The 22,105-nt window shown below is 36.8% G+C and overlaps 1 protein-coding gene across 4 annotated transcripts in view; it reads left to right on the top strand.

Annotated features, from left to right (window-relative positions):
* Positions 1-20,223, top strand: part of CDC27 (cell division cycle 27) — a 98,785-nt gene extending 78,562 nt beyond the window's left edge. The window contains exons 17-19 of one of the 4 annotated variants that reach the window (XM_036754870.1): positions 1,500-1,574; positions 13,958-14,114; positions 17,021-20,223. In XM_036754870.1, coding sequence (XP_036610765.1) covers positions 1,500-1,574; positions 13,958-14,114; positions 17,021-17,103 — 315 coding nt within the window. In that variant the 3' untranslated portion in view covers positions 17,104-20,223. Of the gene's footprint in view, positions 1-1,499; positions 1,575-13,957; positions 14,139-17,020 lie in introns of all 4 variants that reach the window. The other 3 variants (XM_036754869.1, XM_036754871.1, XM_036754868.1) reach the window with 3 other exon arrangements.
* The last annotated feature ends 1,882 nt before the right edge of the window (positions 20,224-22,105 follow it).

Below are 22,105 nucleotides of genomic sequence, written 5' to 3'. Positions count from 1 at the left end.
GGAGCCCACATTTCCCTTTGGTTTTGTTTTCTCAAGACCAACTAGGAGTTAGAGAGAGGGACGGGAATAGAGAGGCGCTGACCTGTTCTTTTTGTAGCGTGTGTGCATGTGCACGCGCACACACATACACACCCCAGAAGTAATTCAGAACAAAAACCTGATCATTCAATTCAGCCAATGTTTATCGAGTGCCTGTCTCACTTGATGTAGTGGGGGCTGGGTGGCCTCTGACACTTGCCGTGCCACCTTGGCGAGTCTGATCTTAAGTTCCAGAGATAAGTAGCAAGGGAGTGTGCCTTTGCTCCCATTTTACTCTCTTCTGTTGGAAGGAGGAGCTCAAGTTGTGCAGAAGGAGTTACCTCACCCTAAAGTTCCTACACCATTGAAATCCCAGGCCGGTCCCCATCTTTGTCCCCAAGAATACTACAAAAAAAGGAGTGCACAGAGCTCATCAGCTTTTAGTTTTTAAATGACCATGTTGTCTGTAATCTAAGCACATAATAGAAAGATGGAATTTTAAAATCTGTAAAAGCCAAGGATGCTTCATTTTATTTTCTTAAGAATGATGTTCTTAAACATTTGGAGTGTGCATACATCAATATATAAATATAGATTCTCAGAGAGGGAAGGAGGGTTCCTTATTTTCTAAGCTTTAAAAAGAGGGAAAAAACTAAAAAAATTTTTCAAGAATGTGTATAAAAAATAGCATCACTTTTTCCTTGTATTCATTCATTCAACAGGTATTTAAGTACATAGCTTGCTAGACTTACTGCTTCCTTCCACGGTCAAGCTTCCCCATTCACTGACACCTTTATTACCCATCTGACATTTTCATTGTCTTTGGCCATTGCCTTTCATTGGTTTCTCATCTACAAATATAAACAGAGTTCCATCTTTCAGCTTCTTGTTCACTTTTTCACTCTAAATCTCTTTAGATATAAGATTTTTTGTTTACTTGTTTTTCCTTTACCAGTAGTTTAATATTAATATATATTTGTATATTAGAAAGACTAGTGGTATATTCAAAACAGCCTCCAAGATACAGTTTTAAGAATGGCAACTTTAAGAGAAAACTTTCAAAGAAACTATTGTTTTCTTTTTTACTTTAAAGATGGAATGCAAAGCTATTTAATTTTGGGGTAGGGGAGTATTCAAAGCACTTGACTTTGTTACAAAGGAAGAATATTCATAGAATTTCAGATTAGAACAGGACTGTTAGTAGTTTCAGTAGGATCTTAACCTAAAATGATGAACCAAAGATTTGTTTTCTCTTTTGTTAATAATGTTCTTCAGTTTGAGCACCGTCCTTTTCTTTGTTGGCTTTATTGGTGTGTACATTTTGTTCTCATAGCAGCCAACCAGAACTGAAGAGTGCTGAAATACACCTGGAGAGAATTTAAGATGGTTTTAGAAATCTATAAAACAGGATTTTTTTTTGTTCAAAACTTGTAACATTTTATCTATTCTTCTGAGACTTAATTGTGTTTTCTCTCTTTCAGTCTGCTTTACAGGAACTTGAAGAATTGAAACAGATTGTTCCCAAAGAGTCTCTCGTTTACTTCTTAATAGGAAAGGTAAAAGCTGGAGCTGTAATCCTGAAATAAGACTTTCACAAAGAATAAGTCTAAGATGCCGTGTATTAGGTGCTCTGGGGAAATAACAATTAAGCAGGCGACAGCACTCACTTAAGGAACAGATATATGATAGAAAAGAAGATGTTAAGAAAATACGTAATCAAAACATAAGCAAGTACTTATCTAAATTGTAACTCTGGTTTGGAGATTGGAGTGCAGAGAGTACATTAATTGGGGGGATTATAGAAGAAAGCTGAGCAATTTTAAGAGCGAAGAAGAAAATTTCATCAGAGTTAATGCATCATTTTTAAATGTTATGAATGCACATTAATTGCTAAGAAGAGCATTTCTTGGTCCAGTGTTTTGAGATTTACTGAAGTTTTCTGTGTTTTCCTTTATTTTATGCAATATCGTATATTTCATTTGCCAGGAATGTGCCATATTAGGGATTTTGGAAATATGGAACCATAGAAAAGGGAAGCTTTAGGGTATGTGCTTAACCTCAAGATTTGGCTACACATTTAATAAGTATGAGAATGTGACATTTGATTGTATTCTTATCAACTAAGACCTTTAATAATAATATTGCCATCATTATCTCGAACTTATATTTCATTTTAAAGTGTGGAAAGCACTTCTTTCATAACTTCCAATCCACAAGCATTATGTGCCAAGCACCTAATACAAAAACAGAAGTGAAATAGTCCCTGTCCTCAAGTAACTCCATTCTAGTCAGGGGAGAACAACTTGTACATGTACATGCATATCCAGAGAGACACAAGGTAATTTGGGATGAGGGAAGTGTTGGTAGCTAAAGGATCATGCAAAGTTTCATGTACAAGATGGCACTTGATCTGGGCCTTGAGAGAACCTGGAGGTCCTAAAGAGATGAAGTGCAAAGGCGTGAAGACAGGAATGTGGTGCCTCAGTGTATAGACCAGTGAGTCATGTTCATAGAGATGACCCTTGAACCTCTGGAAGCTGATGAAGGTGCCAATCCGAAGGAGAAGTTGTAGAGTAGAGAGAGAAGAGGCCAAGACACGGTCTTGGCAGTACCTGTATTTAGGGGGCACGATAGGATGATCTGACAGAATCTGAGCAGCGTGGTCAGACAGGTAGGAAAAGGACAAAGAACAGTGTCACCATCAACAGTATTCTTTGTGTTCAGCAGTGTCCAGTGCTACAAAGATTTCACAATATGTGTTTAGCTCACAAAGCATTACTATCCCCAATTTACAGGTGATGAGTGACATACCCAAGGTTGCCCCTAGGTATTCAAACCCAAGTCATCTCACACCAAGCCCAGTATACTTTTTACTCCATCATAATTTGTGGCAAAGGGACACTGTAAAGGCTTGCAAGGCCACTCTAATAAGGAGTCCTGAGTGCCTTTATACCTTTAGATCACAGAGTTGCAGGAGAAGAAGGCTGCTGAAGCATGGTGGCAAAGTCCAAGGAGTTAGATTAACAGAACTATAGAACAAAATTCAGTACCCTTTATCTACTGGTATAATCAGCTGAAAGGTTAATATTTAAGCCTCATCAGAACACAAAGCAGTTTTTCAAGACTACAAAATTGGACACTTATCATTTCACCTTGGCACTATATTGTCCAAACACTCCTAGTACTTGTTTAATGGTTATGTGATTAGAATTGGGTCACTCCTCTTATTTTCATTGGCTGTCCTTTTCAGTGTAGAAACTTCTCTTGCCAGCAGCCTGAATTCGTAACTGCCACGTCAGGCTATTCCTCTTATTGGTCCCAGGGCCTTCAGACCTTCTGAGCTCCCAAAGTTTTTGCCAATCCTAGGATAATTGGATTGTCTTAGTGTGGTAGAAGAAGGAGCGAATGGTATTGGACTGGGGCTGAGAGGGCGGGGAGGGGTACTACAGAATTTAGAATTTAGTTCTCCCATCATAGTTGGGAGGTTCAATGCCTATCTTCTACAAAGTCCTGCCTAAATCATAAGATTGAAAATTTAGATCCAGGAAGGACCTTAAAGGTCATCTAATCCAATCCCCTGGTTTAATAGTTTCTAAAGCTCAGAGAGGTTGTCACTTGTCCATGGTCTGCAGTACTAGAGCCTGGGCTAAAGATGTCCAGATATCGTTGAGCATAGCTGTATTCCTTGAACTTTGTAATTCTGAATCTGACCTCTGAGATGATTCAGCCCTGCCTGCATATATCAGGCACTCAATAAAATTTTAAAAGGATGTTTTTATCTCTTGCTACCTTGATACTCCTGCAGTTTGCCTTCTTAGTTGATTAAAGATGGTTGGCTTTCCTGACAGTGTACCATGAAGAAGCTAATTAGTCATGAGGAAATTGAGGATATGCTTATAATTTTAGAACTTTGCAGTTATGAAGGACCTCAGAGATAATCTAATCTAGAGCCCTTATTTCTTTTTTTTTTGGAGGGGGAAAGGCAGGGCAATTGGGGTTAAGTGACTTGCCCAAGGTGACACAGCTAGTAAATGTGTCAGGTGTCTGAGGTCTAATTTGAACTCAGGTCTTCCTGACTCCAGGGTCAGTGCTCTACTCACTGCGCCCCTCAGCTGCCCTGAGCCCTTATTTCATACATGAGGAAAATGAGGCCCAGAGAAAGCAAGGACCTTGCCCAAGGCCAATCAGGCATTAAGGTTAGGTTCCAGGGAAACATATTCTTGAAAAGTCCCTGTCCTCAAGGAGCTTAAATTCTTTTGGGTAAACAGAACATACACATATAAATATACAAAACATATACATGATAGGAGGTAATTTTTAAAGAGAGGCTCCAGCAGCTTGATGGGAATCAGGAAAGGAAACTGAATAAATATGAAGCACCTACTTAATTTGCCAGACACTGTGCTAAGTGCTCAGGATACAAATAACAAAGAAGACATCTCTTGCCCTCAAGGAGCTTACAGTCTAATGGGGGAAGACAACACACAAAAGGAAGCTGAAAAGCAAGGGGAAGCAGGTCACCAAAGGGCATAATGTCCCTTGAAGACCAAGCGGAGCTGCTGGTGAAAAATGGAGTTAACCTGGAAAGTTCATATATGAGACTTGGGAGAAATTGATTGCTCTAGCCCTCCACTCAAAGGGGAAAGGCAGCTGAGGAAGTTGAGGGTGGTAGGTATCAAAAACTGAGTGAAGCATCATGGTGATCAACTTAACCTGAGAGGCATTGAATGTTCTATGTGAGGAACAACAAAAAGGTCAATTTTACTAGACCATAGAATTAGTGAAGGAGAGTGATGTGTAAAAGATAGAAAGGTATGTTGGGGCCAGGTTACATAAGGGGTTTTAAATGCCAAATTGAAGAGTTCATATTTGGTACTAAGGATAATAGGGGAGTTTATGGAGTAGGGGAATGCACTGTATGCTTTAGGAAAATCACTTTGGTGGCTGTGGGGAGGATGGATTAGAGGGAGTAGATATCTGAATCAAAAAGACCAATCAGGAGGCTGGCCAGAGGCAATCAGAGCCTGAACCAAAATGATTGTGGATAGAAAGAAGGGGGTAGATGAGAGAGGTTGTGAAAGAAGAATTGGCATGATTTGGCAACTGATCTAGATATGGGGGAGAGAGCAGGAGATAGGAAAACTAGTTACAGAGGTAGCTAGTTTGTACATTGAAAAGCATACTGGATGTGGGCTCAGGAAGTCCTGTATCAAATGCAGCCTCAAGCATTTAATAGCTGGGCAAGTCACTTAACCTCTCTCTATGCCTCAGTTTCCTCATCTTTAAAATGGAGGTGATAATAGCACTTACCTCCCAGGGCTGTTGTGGGAATCAAATGAGATAATATTTGTATAGTGTTTTGCAAAATGTAAAGCTATAAATGCTAGCTATTATCATGACTCTGAAGTTCCAAATCTGGATGACTGCAAAAAGCACAATATACTTGACTGTGTTGGGTTTGAGATGCACATGAGACATCCCATTTAAAAGATCCATCAGGGACTTAGTGATCCAGGACTGGAGCTAAGGAGAAAGTGCTTTGTCTTTCCCTACTTTATGTATAAGGACTATATTTGTCTTATAGAAGGAATTTTATAGGATCCCTTCTTTCCCTATCATTAGGCTCAGTTTATATAATATTGGAATTTTCTTTTTTTTTTTTGTCTTGTTGGAATTCATTTGTAAATCCATCTGGGTCTGGAATAATTTTGGTTGAGAATTCCTTGATGAGTTACAGAGTTTCTTTTTCTGAGACTTGATTGTTTTAATTCTCTATTATTTTATTAATATGTATATTATATTTTTGTAAGTATTCATCTATTTCATCTGTCATCTTTGTTGGCATATAATTGGGTAAAATAGTTTCTAATTTGATTTTCTACTTTTTAGAAAATATTGGATTAGCTAATAGTTTATTTTGTTAGGTTCCCTTTCCTTTTTTTTTTTCCTAAATGGCTCAATTTTTTTTGCTTTCAATTTTAATCTCTTCTTTGGTTTTCAGAATTGCTTTTGTGTTTGTTGAAGTTTTCTTCATTTATTGCCTTTCTAATTTTTTTCTAGGTGCATGCCCATTTCATTAATCTGTTTTCTTCTCTCTTTTGTTGGTGAAAGTGTTTAGTAATACATATTTTCCCCTCAGAACTACTTTGGCTTCATCTCAGCACATTGTCTTATAATTGGCATTTTCTTGGATGAAATTATCTATTTTATTCTGATTTTTTTTTGACCTTTTTGACCTATCAGTTATTTATGATTGAGTTACTTCATCTCCATTTAATTTAGATCCTTTCTTCAAATATCCTCTATTGTTTATACTTTTTTTCTAATCAAAATTCTAATCGGGTAATTGACTAAGACCTGAAGGGTCAAGTCTTCCCTCTGGCATATACTGACTATTGCATTGGCAATTTGCTTCATGATTTTATGAACAAAAATAAATCAAATTTAAAAGCATCAACAATTCCCCTACATGTGTGTGTGTGTGTGTGTGTGTGTGTGTGTGTGTGTGTGTGTGTGTGTGTAGGGGGTGTGTGTGTGCGTGCATGTGCACGCGTGAAGTATAGTTAGCCTTTCTTCACCAACCTTCTGCCAAATTATTTTCATCTGGTGAGACTTTTTTTTTGTATTTCTCAAGGTACCTGGGCCCTTGCTCATTTACAAACCCAGTGCAACAGTATGATTGTTAATTGCTTATTTGAAGGATCAAGATTTTATTGGCAATATGCTTCTTCCATTAAAATGACTTTAGGAGATGGTCTTCAGCAGTTACTGTGGCCATCATTCTGTGATGATGAATGCCTGCAGGCTTGTCTTCAGATTATAGATGTCGTCGTTAGGTTCATATTCAGAGCCTTGCTCACCTGTGTTCCAATAGCATAGCTCCCAAGAATTCATTGTAATGTAGCATCTTATTAAATATATTTGTTAGTGTTAGCTAAATTCGATATTGAGACAATACATTTTTTAAAAGCTTGTGATCCAGACTGTTGGCTTCTGTAGCATATGAGATCTGCTTGATATATTTACCATGATCATAAAGAAATGTCTCAGGTATGTTCCTAACATCCATTCATCTGTGTTGAAAGGTTAGGTTAATCATTTCAAAGAGGACACAAGTTAAACTCTATATCACCCGATAGTATAAAATAGTATAATTAGGGTTGCCATATGCATTATGAAAATGCTTCCTTTCCACTATACAGTGCAATTTATTGCCTCACACATAGAAGATCTACATTTATCTCCTCAGCAAAGTTCATGTATGTTTCATTGGTGTGTGAACTCTCACCGCCTTCTTGCCATCTTGTGCCATCTCACTGGAGACCTTCCTTTACTTTTTCCAGTATCTCTGAGAGTATCAGTGTGGCATTCTGTATACATTTCTTTTTCCAATTATACACACTTACATACACACGTAACACACACATTCTCACTATTGTCTTTTTCACTGATTCTCATCGAATCATTAGTGATCATTAGTAATATGCTTCATGCAGCCTACTTCCATTGCCCTTTGGGTGACTTATAAATTTGATTTTCCTGAGATACATTCACTGTGTACTGTGAGTTGCAGGCATAAAGCTAAAAAATATGAGCTTTTACAAAGAATGTAGATAAAGTACACGACCATTGATTGAGGAATGACCAAACGGTTTGTAGTACATTAATGTAATGGAATATTACTGTGCCATAAGAAACAGTGAACATGCAAAATTTAGAAAAGCATGAGAAGACTAATCTGAACTCATGCAGAGTTCAAGAATAATAAGCAACACCAGGAATATTATGTACACAATGACTACAAAAATGTAAATGGAAAAAGCAAAAAAAAAAAAAAAAAAAGCTGAGTGCTACAAAATTTTAATGACCAAGCTTGAAATCCTTCCCCCTGCAAAGAAGGGGACCTATTGATATCATATCATATCCTCAGACTTAGTTGATGCACTAGTTACATTTGCTAAACCATTTTCTCTTATTTTTATTCTTTGTAACCAAAGGAAAGTGGGGAAATATATGTATACATATGTATGTATATGTATATATAGAGAAATTATGTAAATGCAATAAAAAATTTTCTAAGTTTTTTTTGTGTGTCAGCAAGCAAGTTGGGATCATTGAAAGCTGTATGCAGTCTGATTTGATTTCCTATTCAGTTCTAGGCCCAAATCACTATCTGCAGTTCCTATACTAGATCATGGGATTATAGCTTTAGACCTGGAAGAGATCTTACTAGGGGAAGACAATACACGAAAAGAAGCTGTAAGGGGTGGGAGAGTGTTTCTAGCAAAGAGACCAAATGGAGCTGCAGTTGGTAAATGAAAATACCTGGAAAAGTTTGAATCCTCTAAAAGGGATGTCTGGAGGCGGGGGAAGGGGGAGGGCCCTCATTGCTCAATTTTCCAAACTTAGAGGAAAGGCAACTGAAGATGCTGAATTAATTTTCAAGATGATGAGATTCCAGGTGTTGAGCTTATCCTGGGGGAGGCAAAATATTCATGGAGTCAAAACCAAGCAGAGCAGCTGATGGCAAATGATTATTTAATGATCGTTGAATAAAGTCATATCCCTGGCCACCTCTCGCATAAATGCCTGTATGATTTTAGCAGGCATAAGAGGTATTGTTAATATACTATCCCCTGCAAATTGGATTACAATCATTTCTGCTCATAGTCTCCTACCCCACCTTGAAATGTAATCCTCTTTGTAATGACGGAAAACAATGAAGTATGATTACCCAATGTACTAATTACAGCTGATAGTGTCTCTAGCATTCTTTTCTGGTAGTGCCCTACTTCTCTGAGGAGAAGACAGATATCTTATTGTCATTTCTCTGGGACCATTCTGTTAATCAGAATTCAACTTCCTTTTAATGACATTTTCATTTACATTGTAATATGGGGGGGGTGCGATTTTTGCTTTGCTTATTTCACTCTACATCATAAAGTTAATCAAAATCTTCTTGTTTCTCTGAATTCTTTATTCATAATTTCTTACTGTACTATATACATTATATACTTTGCATTTATGTATCATAGTCAGTAATTCCTCAATTAGTGGGCACCCAAATAATGGGTTGTTACAGAAAGTAATTGCTATGAATGTCTTGATTTATATTAGACCAAGGTTGGGAACATAGAATTTGACAAGAAACTGAAGACCATAGGGACACAAGTTATGTTTTCATCACTATTGACCATTGAAGGTGAGGATTGCATGAAAGGTTATTTTGAAAAATGAACAGCTAGCTAATTAGGCGGTGTTGAAGAATGGGATTTGGATTTCTGGACCAAAGTTTAAAGTATAGGGACAAGAGATTCCTGGCCAGAGATGAAGTACACCTAACAAAAGTGAATAAGAGTAAGTTAGGTACCCTTGAAAGTAGCTATAAAAAAAAGGAAGAACAATAGTTAAGATTCCCAGAAGGTCACTACACACAAATGCCCAAAGTTTAAGCAAGAAGAATTAGAATTCCTCATTTGAGGAGAATGTGACCTCATAGTGTCACTGAGACATGGTGGGATAAAGCCCATTACTGGATCATGGCTCCAGATAGGAATAACTTAATTCAAAAGAAATGGCATATGTAATAGGAAATATGGGCTAACACTATATTAAGAAGGTATCCTCATGTGAGGAAATCTGAGAACCAGAGGGAGGAAAGATGATGGAGAGTAAAGACCAGTGAAGGGAGAAATTGAAGCCATTTTATCGTTGGAGTATACTGCAGAGGGAGAAAAAGAGGAAATAAGTGAGGATTTGGTAAACCATCACCAATCTAGTAGAGAGACATGGCATAATAGTCATGAGGGACTTCAGTTATCCAGTTATCTCCTAAAGCACTCTACCAAGACAAAGTAGATTAATTTCAAAGTCAACAGGCAGAGGAAGCCTCAAAGGGAAATTCTATTCTAGATCTTATCCTCACTAACAGGATTACTGGGTTAGAAATAATAGGAAGCCTAGGCTAGAAGTGACCATTTTATTCTAGAGTTTGTGATAGACAAAAAGTCTTGGCATAGTCTTCAGATGAGGTTATAGAAAAGCCTGCATTAAAGTATTTAGAGGATAGATAGGAAGGATGCCATTCTTCTTTGGGTTTTTCTTCTTTCGGTCTAGTCAAAGAATACAAGAAATTTACCTTTCTTTCTCCCAGCCTCAGGTCATTATGAGTTTAAGCATTCCTAACAGTATTCTTGTATAGCTGTCACATTTTGTATTCATTCTTAACCTGTTCTTGCTTCCAACTTTGGTACAAGTCTTAAAAACCTGAATTAGTTGGTGATTTCCCTGTGTTTCCACATTGGTCTTAGGCAGCTCCGCTCTTTACTCATCAGTCAGATTGGTTATCTTCAAAATATCAGTTTTCTTCTTATCCCTCCTGACTTCCCTTGTGGAATATTAATCTGTGGAACTCTGCGTATCCTTTCTCTGAAGCTTTCGAAATCTGCTTTCCTGAAATACAAATTATGTCTGACTATGTCTGACTTTCTTTTCCTTCTCTATCACAAATCCTACCACATCTTCCTCCCCTGATTGCTGGATTTCCTTATATGAGTGTTTGCCATGCCGTTTTGTCCCCCTCTCTTACTTATCCTGTTGCTTTTGAATAACATTTACCTTTCCAGAGATAAAAGATGTTCTACAGAAGACTACATTATTACCATCACACAGTTGACCAAAAATAGAGGAACACAAGATCTTACTGTGCTTGTTGCTTATTTTTTTAAAAAATAAAGTTATTTATGTTTTTTGTTTTATAGTACCATAGTTTTCCCTTCTTTCCCTCACCAAGAATCATCCCATGTAACAAAAGACAAAATTCAGCAAAAAATTAATCAGTGCATCAAAAAAAATCTGAAAATATGTGCAGTGTACACACTTGTATACGTTCCACTTCTTCAAAGGAGTATGGTTAGGGTCTCTTTGGTCATGCTTCTATTTGTAATAACATTCACTTTTGATTTTTTTTTTGTGTTCTGTTTTCATGGTTGTAGTTATTGTGTATATTGTTTTTCTGTCTCTGATTACTTCACTTTGCAACAGTTCATATAGATCTTTCCATGCTTCTCTAAATTTATCATATTTATCATTTCCTACAACACAGTAATTAAAAACAAAAAGCATTTGGTATACTAGAGTAAAACTCTGCCTTAAAGTTTCTTCTTCAACAATGACCACCATACATAGATCAAAATTATATAAGATTGCTTGAAAGGTATAACAACAGAAAGAATTTTTCTAGTGATCTGAACATTCATATCAAGGGAAGCATGCATAAGCATACATATATAGTGAGGGAGGGAGAGTGTCAGAATGTCTATATGCTCTCCAAAGGTATTCATTCATCACTGTCAGGGAGGAGATCTAGCTCAGAGCCCAAATTAAAGAGGGGAGGAATCCTCCTCTCTCTGTAGATAGTGACCTCCAGATGTTCTGGTTTAACATAATCCTGATAGCAACAAGCTCCACAACTTTACAGAGCCTCTTAAATTGTATCTATAAAAACTCAAAAGTTTAGCCAACTTTCCACTCAAGGAAGGTTCCCTCCATATTGGATAAACCCCTTGGGAAATTTATGGGAAGAAATGGATCAGAGTTACATAGTAAGGGCAGTCATGGATGGGTTCTGGTCTGCACATCATTGAAGAGAACACCCAGTTAGTCAACAATCAAAGATTTAGTAACCTCTACTATGTACCAAGAGTAGCTAGGTGACAAATAAAGTACCAGGCCTAGAGTCAGAAAGACTCATCTTCATGAGTTCAAATCTGACCTCAGATACTTCCTAGTTGTGTGACCCTGGGCAAGTCACTTAACCCTGTTTGCCTCAGTTTTCTCATCTGTAAAATGAGCTAGAGAAGGAAATGGCAAACCTCTCCAGTATCTTTGCCAAGAAAACCCCAAATGGGGTCACAAGGAGTTGGACACGATTGAAAAACAAATAACTGTGTCACACAGCATGCTAAATGCTGAGGACACAGACAACAGTGAAATAGCCCCTGCCGTCAAGGAGCTCACATTCTAATGGGAGAAGCAACATATACGGATGCGTATGTGCACGTGCACACACCAGCCCACATGATGAATACAAGGTAGTTTTGGGAGGGAGAGCAGAGCATCTAGGAGTGTCTATAAAGGCTTGATCTAGAAGGAGGAGCTTAAGTTGATCTTCGAATGAAGCCAGGGAGGCAGCAGTAAGGAGAGAGCGTTCTAGTGTTGGACTACCAGTTCAAAGGAATAGAAGAGATAGAGCATCATGTGTGAGAAACAGCAAGTAGACCAGAAAGGCTGGTCTGTAGAGTACCTGAAGGGGAGTAATGTGTGTGAAGAGCTTATTAAATGCTGGGAAGAGGAGTTTATAGTTGACTCTAGAGGTTATAGGGAGCCACTCAGATTTTTTCAGTAAGGAATGACATAGTAAACATGTGCCTTTAAAGGAAAAACACTTTAGCAGCTGTATGGAGGATAGATCAGAGAGAGAGATTTGGGGCTGGGAGACCAGTTAAGACTCTTAAAGTAGTCTAATCAAGAAGTGATTGGGACATATGCAAGAGATGTTGTGAAGTTAGAAACAAAAAGTCTTTAGATTTGGAATATCGTCTCATTTTATATATATCACTGTTTTAAGACCAAATTTTTTTCTTTGTAATAAGAGCAACTCTTTGGTTGTTACCCATATTTTGTGCATTTTTGTGTAGACATCTGAAGCTTTTTATTGGTAGATCATTTTTTGAACTTTGACTTCTATAGCTTTCTGGAAGTCTCTATTACTGTTTTTCCTACTTGTCACTGCTAGGCATTATGTTTGCTTGGTAGAATTCATATATTCCAGATATTTACCTCTTCTGTCAAAACCAAGCTGTGTCCTACCCCCAGTTGAAAATGATTTCATTTGCTTCAGATTTATTTAGCTCATACTTTGTATTTTCTGTGCTATTTGTGTACACAATAAGTCCATTCACCCTCCCTCCCCTATTAGATCACAAGCTCCATAAGGGTAAGAACCTTGTTTTGTTTTTGTTTTTCAGATCTTAACATCCTTAGAACCTAGCATAGTGCTTTGTTTGTAATAAGGACTCAAGAAGTGTATATTGGATTATATCTACAAGAAAGTCCTCTTGTTAGGTTTTTTGTTTATTTTGTTTTATAATTTCTTAATTAGAGCCTTTAAAGTTAGAGGTGACCAAGTACATTCCATCAAAGGGTGTTAAAGAGCTGTGGATAAAACAGGACACATTAAAATGGGTCCCCCTATCCATTATGGTCATTTTTTAAAAGAAAGATAATTGCAGTAGATTAGCATTCTTTAGCCAGCCATGTAAGCAGCAAGTTCATAGTTGAGGTGACATTCATGAAAAGCCTTCTGCTTCCACTGGTGTGTGTGTGGGTGTGTGTGTTATATTTGGAATCTCCCACCTGGAAAACACTGGAAGATAGCTGGTACAATTACCAAGACCGAAAGTGTTCTAAGCTAGATCAAGCACATTGATAACTCCTGGTTAAAGTAGCAACTAAAATTCACAAGATCAAGACTCCATTGTGGGAACAGAGGGTATAGAAGTTGAAAGATAATTCAAATGTGTGGAAAACCAAGGTTATGTGAGATTAAAATATGTCCTCTGTTTTTGCATGGTGGTTTTTGCTTCAACAAAAGAGCATGTTCTGTATTGTAGATCTAAGATTATAGGAAATGAAGATCTCAAAGTCTGAAAATAGCCCCCCATGGAAGATCTCCATTGCACTTGGAGAATGACTTTTGAAAATATTAAAAATCAAAGAAAAAGGCATGAATTTAGGTGTAATGTAAAAGTACATTCAAATTGATCAACTGACAACTTAGAACATATGATAGGAACTCACTTTAAATTTAAAAAGTTGTGTTCTTTATGATTGAAGTCAGCAACATAATGAAAAATGTAGTTTCAATATTTGTTTTTAGGTTTACAAGAAGCTAGGTCAAACTCATCTGGCCCTGATGAATTTCTCCTGGGCAATGGATTTAGACCCTAAAGGAGCTAACAATCAGATTAAAGAAGCAATTGACAAGCGTTACCTCCCAGATGATGAGGAACCCATAACTCAAGAAGAACAGATCAGTGAGTGTTATCCATATGAATCAGGTTTGTATTTCTAGCTCTAAACCAAAAAAGTGTGGTATATCACATGGGAATCCCCATTGGGATAACTTAAGAGTTTTTCAGACTATTATAACAATAAAAATATATCACACACACCCACAAGTATATAAATAGAAATAAAAGAAACTATGGCTATATTAGGTATTGTCCATAGAACTGACTTGACCTTTTTGCAAATCATAGTAAATGAAGGAAAAACTTAAACACTCTTCTAACTCAAAAGAATGTAATTCAAATAGCCCAATTCCACAAATATTTATTAAGCAACTACTGTGTGCCAGGCAGTGTGATAGATTCTGGGGCTATAGAGACAAAAATAAAATTCTCTCTAGAATCATATGTTCTACTAGGGGGTTTTCACTCTCCTGGGAGATGTTTGCAAGGAAGATATTTTAACAAGGTGTAGTAGAAAGTGTGTCAGACTAGCAGTCAGGAAACCTGCGTTCCAGCCTTTGTTCCTTTGATAATTTGTTTTGTGACTTTGAATAATTTATCAGGGTTTCACTTTGGTTTCCTTCTGGAAAATGAGACTGATGTTAAGAAGGTAAATTGCAATAATAGAAGTAATAGCACTTTGAAATATATAATGAGAATTATTTGTGTATTTTAAGTTATAAAAGGAGCATGTTTCTGAGGAAATAATTATTGAAATGCTAGTATGACTAATACTATATAAACTTAAGAATAAAAAGAAAAGGAAAGAAGGGAGGGAGGAAGTTTACCAATATTTAATCTCCCATTTTCCTCATTTTACAGTTGAGCAAGCTGAAGAAGACAGAGGTTAAGTGACTTGCTCAGGGTCATACAGCTAGTAAGTGTATGAGGCTGGGTTTGAACTCAGGTCTTCCTGACTCCAGCCCCAGCACTCAATCCATTGAGCCACCTAGTTGCCCTTTTAGAACAGTAATTTAATTTTAAAATGCCTTAAGTCAATTGCTTCTTTCAAAGATCAACATGAAATCAACTATTAAGTACCACCCAACTTTTTGGTAACACCAAATAGTGGTTGTTATCTGCTACTCTGAAGTACCACTATGTAGGTTGATGGACATTAATAAACAGCTCATAACAACCAAGTATATAAAATTCAGTTAAGGAGACATTCTGTCTCCCTTGTTTGAGTGGGCAGGCATTGATTGGGATTTCTCCTTTGTTTTGTTTTTAACTTTTAGGGTAGCCATCAATAATAGTAGGCATAAAATAGTATTTACAAAATTGGTTTTTAATTGGAATTTTAAAATAATAACTAGTTCCTATTGAAGTGTATTCCTATAGCATTTATTTTCTGTATCACTCTTTTGGCATTGTATTGGCATTCATCTTTTTAGATACATATACACTGTTTTCCCAACTAGATCATAAGCTCTTTGAGGGCAAGAATAATTTCATGTGCCTTTTATATGTTCAGTTTGCTGTATCAAGACCCACACAGCAAAAAAAACAAACAAAAAAAAAACCACACAGCATGAAATAGGAAAAATACTTGATTTGGCAGTCAGAAAATCTCTGCTTGCTAGTGATGTGACATTGGGCAAACCATTTAATCTCTTTCTGAATCCCATCTGTAAAATGAGTATAATACTGTCACTGTAACATTCAAAATGTACAAGAGACATAGTTTCTGGGTAATTAATTGTTTTTTAATAATGCTTGCATATTACCAATAAAATGAGTCAGTGACATTCTTGAATGCCAAAAACACGTCATGACAGTGGGCTAACAGTTTATATGTCCTTGGAAGAGTGGGTGTTCCTGAGAGTGGCAATCACCTTTGATTGGTTAACAGTTAATCAGAAGAATGAATATTACAGTGAGAGGTGGACCTATTCTAATGAGGGGCTAGGGATATGACTCTCTTTGGTGTCATGTACTTCTAAATTGCCCTGCCTTGGGCAGTCTAATCATATAATTTATTCCCACTCAAACCCGTGTAGAACACAATGGATTTCCCCTCCTGGATGGGGTCTGAACAACATTGAAGAGAAAGTTTGATCTCTTTGTCAGCAGTGTCCTTCAGAGACTGAACAACCTGCGGGCTTCTGAAAAAGTTCTGGTCCTAATTCAATAATTGATTGTTAATATGAGAAAGTAATAATCATTTCTCTCACTGTTTACCCCATGGTTGATTATAAGGCAAAAATGAGATAAAACATGTAAAATATTTTATAAAATTGAAAGCATATAAAAATTGTCATAATTATTATTTTATTAGAATTGTATGGAAATCCCATTGTATAAAAATATCTGGTTATGAAGTTAGATTGTTTTAGGCAATGTTTACCATAAATGCAATATATCTCATTTTTAATAGTTTCCCTTCTGGTATGGCAAAACTTGCTTTCAACAGACAACCCCAGAACCAGATACCTCTCTCAGAGAGAATTTGCTTGAAAGTGGTTACCTGTCCAGAGTCATTAGAAGAGAAGACTAAGCAGGGATTCACATTCCCTTGCTGTTTGTTTGTTTGTTTGTTTGTTTGTTTGTTTGTTTGTTTTAATAGACATTCAAGTAAAGGGCTTTGGATTTCATGTCTGACAGAGAAGAAAGTGTTTTTCTTCACTTCCTTGAATCCACTAACCTTTCTTATCCTTACAGTAAACTCCAGTGTCACTTCTCTTTGACATGCTATCCTTGAGTTCCTTAACAGGATAACTTAGTAACCCTCTCTAGTTCTGTCCGAAAGAATTGTACTTTATGCAAGGAAGGAAAACATTTAAATATTTGTGTTTAGGATTTTCTATCATTTTGTCTCGATCTAGTACTGCTTACTTGTCTTGTTTTCATAATAACAGAGGACATATTTGTTACATAGCTTACTACTGATCACATGTATTTTTGTGTCTTTGTGGTTGTTGTTCTTAAAGTGGGAACAGATGAATCACAAGAGAGCAGCATGACAGATGCAGATGACACACAACTCCATGCAGCAGAAAGTGATGAATTTTAACTTCTGGAAGCCAGACATTTGCACCTGGATGTATGACTAGTGCTGTTATTTCTTCTTGTCCCTCCATGTTCTGAGTCTTCACATCTTGAGCCAGTCATTGTCCATCACTCACACCAGGAATGTGCCATTTTCATCGGACCCAGACTGTACACAGAATGAATGAATGGCAGTGCAATATTCATCTGCTACCAAGACTGGCTCTTTCACCTATATGAACACGACAGTTTGTGGGGGAAAGACTTTTTTTTTCTTTTGTCTTTTTTGTTTGTTTTTTTAATTCTAATTTTTTTTAAAGCCTCCCTTTGTTGGAAAGCTATCATGGAAGGAAGAGTTGTGTTTTGCCCTAAGGGAACCGTTAGCCAAGGGAAATAGTGATGAACCAGAATTTTTTGGTCTTTCTCCAGAAACTTGTCTTAATTTAGTTGTGTTCTTGGTAAGTGGAGTGACTGACCTTCATTTCCAGGTTCTTCAAGGATGGTGTTGGCAAGTGCTAGATGGAACAATAAAAGACATTGCCTATTACAGAGTAACTTGAATGCCAAGGAATGTAAATTACCTTAAAGCTACAGTGTCTCCTATAAACAAATATGATGGGCATAATCTGGACACCAGTGTGTGTAAGAATAAAATGTCCCTCCATACAGTGTAAACTTGCGGTTGGTAAAAGGAGAGTGTCCCAGAACAGCAGCTTTTACAAAATGTTTTTATACCTAACCGAGAGTTTTCAGTTTATTCACCTAGCTTCAAAGTGTCAATCACTGTTGTTTTGGTATTACAGACTAAAAGAGTTGGTTGTCACCTCTTCTCAGAGCCCTGTGGGATCACCTTTAACATTCAAAGATAGGGTAGTTGCCTATTAAAAGATCAAACGAAGTCCCCTAACTGGAAATAAAATTCATAATAATAAACAGTATACAAACACTAAATCAATCTAGAATCTAAGGGATCATGACAGTGGAAGCCTTAATATAATTAGAACCTTTACCATAAACTTGAATTCATATTGTTCAAGACAGTATCCTTTCAACTTTTATAAGTGTTGTTTAAGCAGGATGCAAGAATGTGCAATTAATTTTGGGTTGTGGTAGTATCCATTTTTAAGGTTCTCTGCTTCTAATTCATTTTCAATGGCATAGGTCACCAAAATATTGGTTTGGAGTAGGTTAGGTTTAGGCCACTAGAAATTTTTAGTTGAAACATAAGCCAGACTGTATGAAGATGGCAGAAGTTTTCTCCTGTGTCAAAATAGTGTACAGCAATTTAGGTCGATGGTGTCCCTTGGGGAATGGACAGAAGTTTATGATATTTCAGGATTTTAAAGAGCCAATTATGCACAATAAATTGGAAATGATTGAAATTTCACAACAACCTATTTAAGTAGTCTTTAAATGTGTGTTCCTCCTTTATTTTAACATAGGAAATTTTTAGGGGACCTTTAGTTATTAACATTTTTTTATTTAGTGCCATTGTCATAGTGTATATCAAATGACAATTTCTTAATGACAGGAGTAGATACAGTTTTGGGTCATTTTGATGAAGGAAAAACTTATCAGCTATTGACTTGTACTTGCTAACCAAGCTGTGAAAATTAGGTGGATTATAGGAGATATGAAAAATTTTTAATCTATGGATTTACTAATGTTAGAATATTGAGTAGACTTTTCATTCACTATTCGTCTGCTCTTTTAAACATGCACTAAATCCTGTTGCCAATTAATGCAAGTCAGAGTACTAGATGAAGGTATTTGGTGCCAGAGAGGTATTTCATCAAATTTGTCTACTTGATCCGCATATAAGTGTAAGCTCCTTGAGAAAATAGATGAGGAAACCCAGATTGAATGAAAGGAGCACCGCTGAAATTTCCCAAGGGCTGCTGCTTGGATTTCTAGCAGAGTATTGCATTTTGTTATCCACTTGTAGTTCTGTAGCATTTAAATTTAGTTTAGTTTTTCCCCCCTTTTTGCCCAGCCTTAAGCCAGCTGTCTCATCTAGCATTTCATAGAAAGTTTTCAACAGGGGTATTCTTGCAAAACCCCACACTGCACTGTTAGGAGAAAGTGAAGCTAGTAACATTATTTCCTAAACTACAATTGGATACCTTTCTGTACTGGAAGTTTACATCCACTACACCAAAGGTAGAAATCTTTCTGGTGCTAGTCCATTGGAGATGAGTGGAAAATGGTCATTGTCAAGGGCATACCATGACTGTGGAAGGGAATCCATCAATTTTGTTGGGATCAATCTTAATTTCTTTCTTCCTTAGGCCAGTTTTCGAAGTCATGTCATCCTATGGAGCTTTTCCTCACCCAGCAACAGTCTCTTAATTCTTTCCCCTACCCCTAGTTCCCTTCCTCATTCAAATAATAGGTTGAAAAGGGAGTTATGAAAAAAACCCAAAGAAGAAACTCATTTTTATTGAACAAAAAGTTGTTTCAAACAGCTATAGTTCATTTAGAAGAAATTTTTTAAACTAAATTACTAAGTATAACTTAACAGTTTCCTTTTTTGTGTTATATGTATTTTTAATTTTGTTCAGAAGTTACAAGTTGTTGCATTGGAATTCAGTTTTGAAAAATTGCCTTGGAAAGGGTTCTTAACTCGGGAATTTTAGAAGGATAGGAATTCTTCTTCTAAAGTGGATGGTGGTACTCAATAATGAAAGATGGTCCCTGCTTTCTCCATGCTTCATTACTTAAGAAATTTTATTTTTTCCAAGAGCTAAAAAATAACCTTTGAACCATGCTGCTGTTGTACCTTAAACAAAAAAACTCAGTGATAACCAGTATTTAGTCTATTAAAAACACTTTGAAGAAAATAGTTTGGAGGTCTCTGATCTGGAGCACAGTGTGGGTATTCACTGAGGAATAAGGTGACTCATTTTCTTAATACAAAACATGACAACACGGTGGGAGGGTGGGGAGGGGTGGGAGGGAGGGATGCAAGTGTGGGTGTGATGTGTACTATTTGCATTGAAACAATGTAATTTTGTGTCTTTCCTTTTTGCTTTTCTTGACTTATTTCAGAAATTGTACAGTCTTTGGGGGGGAAAGTCTTTTCTGTTAATATATTTGCAATTCATTAAAGGATGTGAAAAATCCAAATAAATTACTTTTAAAAACAGTTTATAATCAAGTTGTTAAAGCTGCAAAAACACTGTGCTATCTGTATTGTAGAACAAGGCACAGTGAAAAATTCATTTCCTACAAAATGCTAGACCTAATTAATATACTTGAACATAAAATAACCGATACTGATTTGTGTTCCCAGTAAATGTTAATGTACCCACTTGCCACCATTAGTTGGCCTTATTTCTAAGGGAGTCTTAGTTCTTAAGATCACCTATTCCACCAATGTAGGGGTAAAATATAACCTTTTTAAAAGGATACATTTTAATCAGAAACTTCATAGAAACAGATAATGAAGTATAAGAATACATTCCACAGTTAAAAATAGTTATGATATGAAAATGTAAAGTTCTAATAAAATGGTTTGAAAAGTACTGGAGACTTGAGCCAGAGGAACAGGTTAGAGTTTCTAGAGAGGAAGTCGTCCTGTGCCCAGGGAAGCAAAGGAAAAAGAGGACTTAGAGAAGGATTTGGTAGGAAGGGACCCTGGTAAGGGAGGGAACTTCAGGTCTTGGAAGAAGTCAATCCCAAGAGACATAGTATATTTCCCAGAAGAGAACAAAGTAAAGAGTAGAAGGAGAAAGGAAGTACAATTTTAGAGACACTATGCTCAACCCAACTACCACCCAAAACCTCCAGTCTTAATGTTGCCAAAAATTCCCTTGATTGCTATTTGCTAGTAAATTTCAATCCATAAATCTGTAATAAAAATTGAGAGAAGTAAGACTTTAAAACTATTCAGCAAGCACCTATTAGATGCTGGGGATACAAAAACAAAAATTAAAATAGTCCCTGCCTTCAAGGAGCTGATGGGAGAAAGCATCATAAACACAAATAAATACAAATTATGAAAATAATTGGAGGAATGATAAGGACTTCATAAAGGAGGGAACATCCCACCTGAGCCTTAAATAGAGCTAGGGGATTCCATGAAGTGGAGTAGTAGAAGGAGGACATTCCTAGGCATGGGGGATAACTAATACAAAGGCATGGAGGAGAAGATGAGATGTCATTTATGGGGAATAGCAAGTGGGCCAGTTTGGAATGTAGGATTGGGAGGAAAGGGGATGCTATGTGAAGTGAATATAGAAAGGTAAGTTGGAGCTAGATTGTGAAAGACTTTAAATACCAGAGAGGTTTCTATTTTATCCTAGAAACAATAGAGGACCACTGACGTTTTTTGAGCAGGAGATTGACACAGTCAAACCTGGAGTTTAGGAAGGTTATTTTGGCATCTATATGGAAGATGGATTGGAGAGGGGAGAAAATGGAAAGGGAGATCCATTAAAGGGCTCCTACAGTTATCCGGGTAAGAGTTGAAAAGGAGAGTTTGGGTCATGATTGTGTGAGTGGAGAGAAGGTGATAAAAAATGTGGTAGAAGAATCAACAAAACTTGGCAACTAATTGGATATGAACACAAGGGATAGAGAAAAGTTGAGGCTAACCACGTAGGAAACATGATTGACAAGAAAGGATGCTGTTATCCTCTATAGCAGAGGTGTCAAATATGAAGCCCATAACACTCCCAAGTGCTGCCTGAACCAGACTGAAATGGGAAATATTTAACAAAATAAAAATACATTAAGACAAATAATGTTAACATGGTTTTCTAAGTTAATATGTGATCTGCAGGGATCCTTGTATATGGTTTAGTGGCTGCTTTCTCTAGTGGAGTTTTAACACCACAGCTCTACAAGAATAGGATAATTAGGAAGAAAAACTGGTTTAGATAATGAGTTCCATTTTGGATATGTTGAGTTTGAGCTGCCTTTGGGATAACTAGGTAGAGCTATGCAGCAGGCAGTTGATGGGAGGCTGGAGCTCATAAGGTTGGATAAGTAGCTGAATGAATGGATGGCTGAGTATATGAGCATTT

This window comes from Trichosurus vulpecula, chromosome 4, assembly GCF_011100635.1.
Source record: "Trichosurus vulpecula isolate mTriVul1 chromosome 4, mTriVul1.pri, whole genome shotgun sequence".
Taxonomy (NCBI): domain Eukaryota; kingdom Metazoa; phylum Chordata; class Mammalia; order Diprotodontia; family Phalangeridae; genus Trichosurus; species Trichosurus vulpecula.
This window is presented reverse-complemented; position numbering and strand designations above follow the sequence as displayed.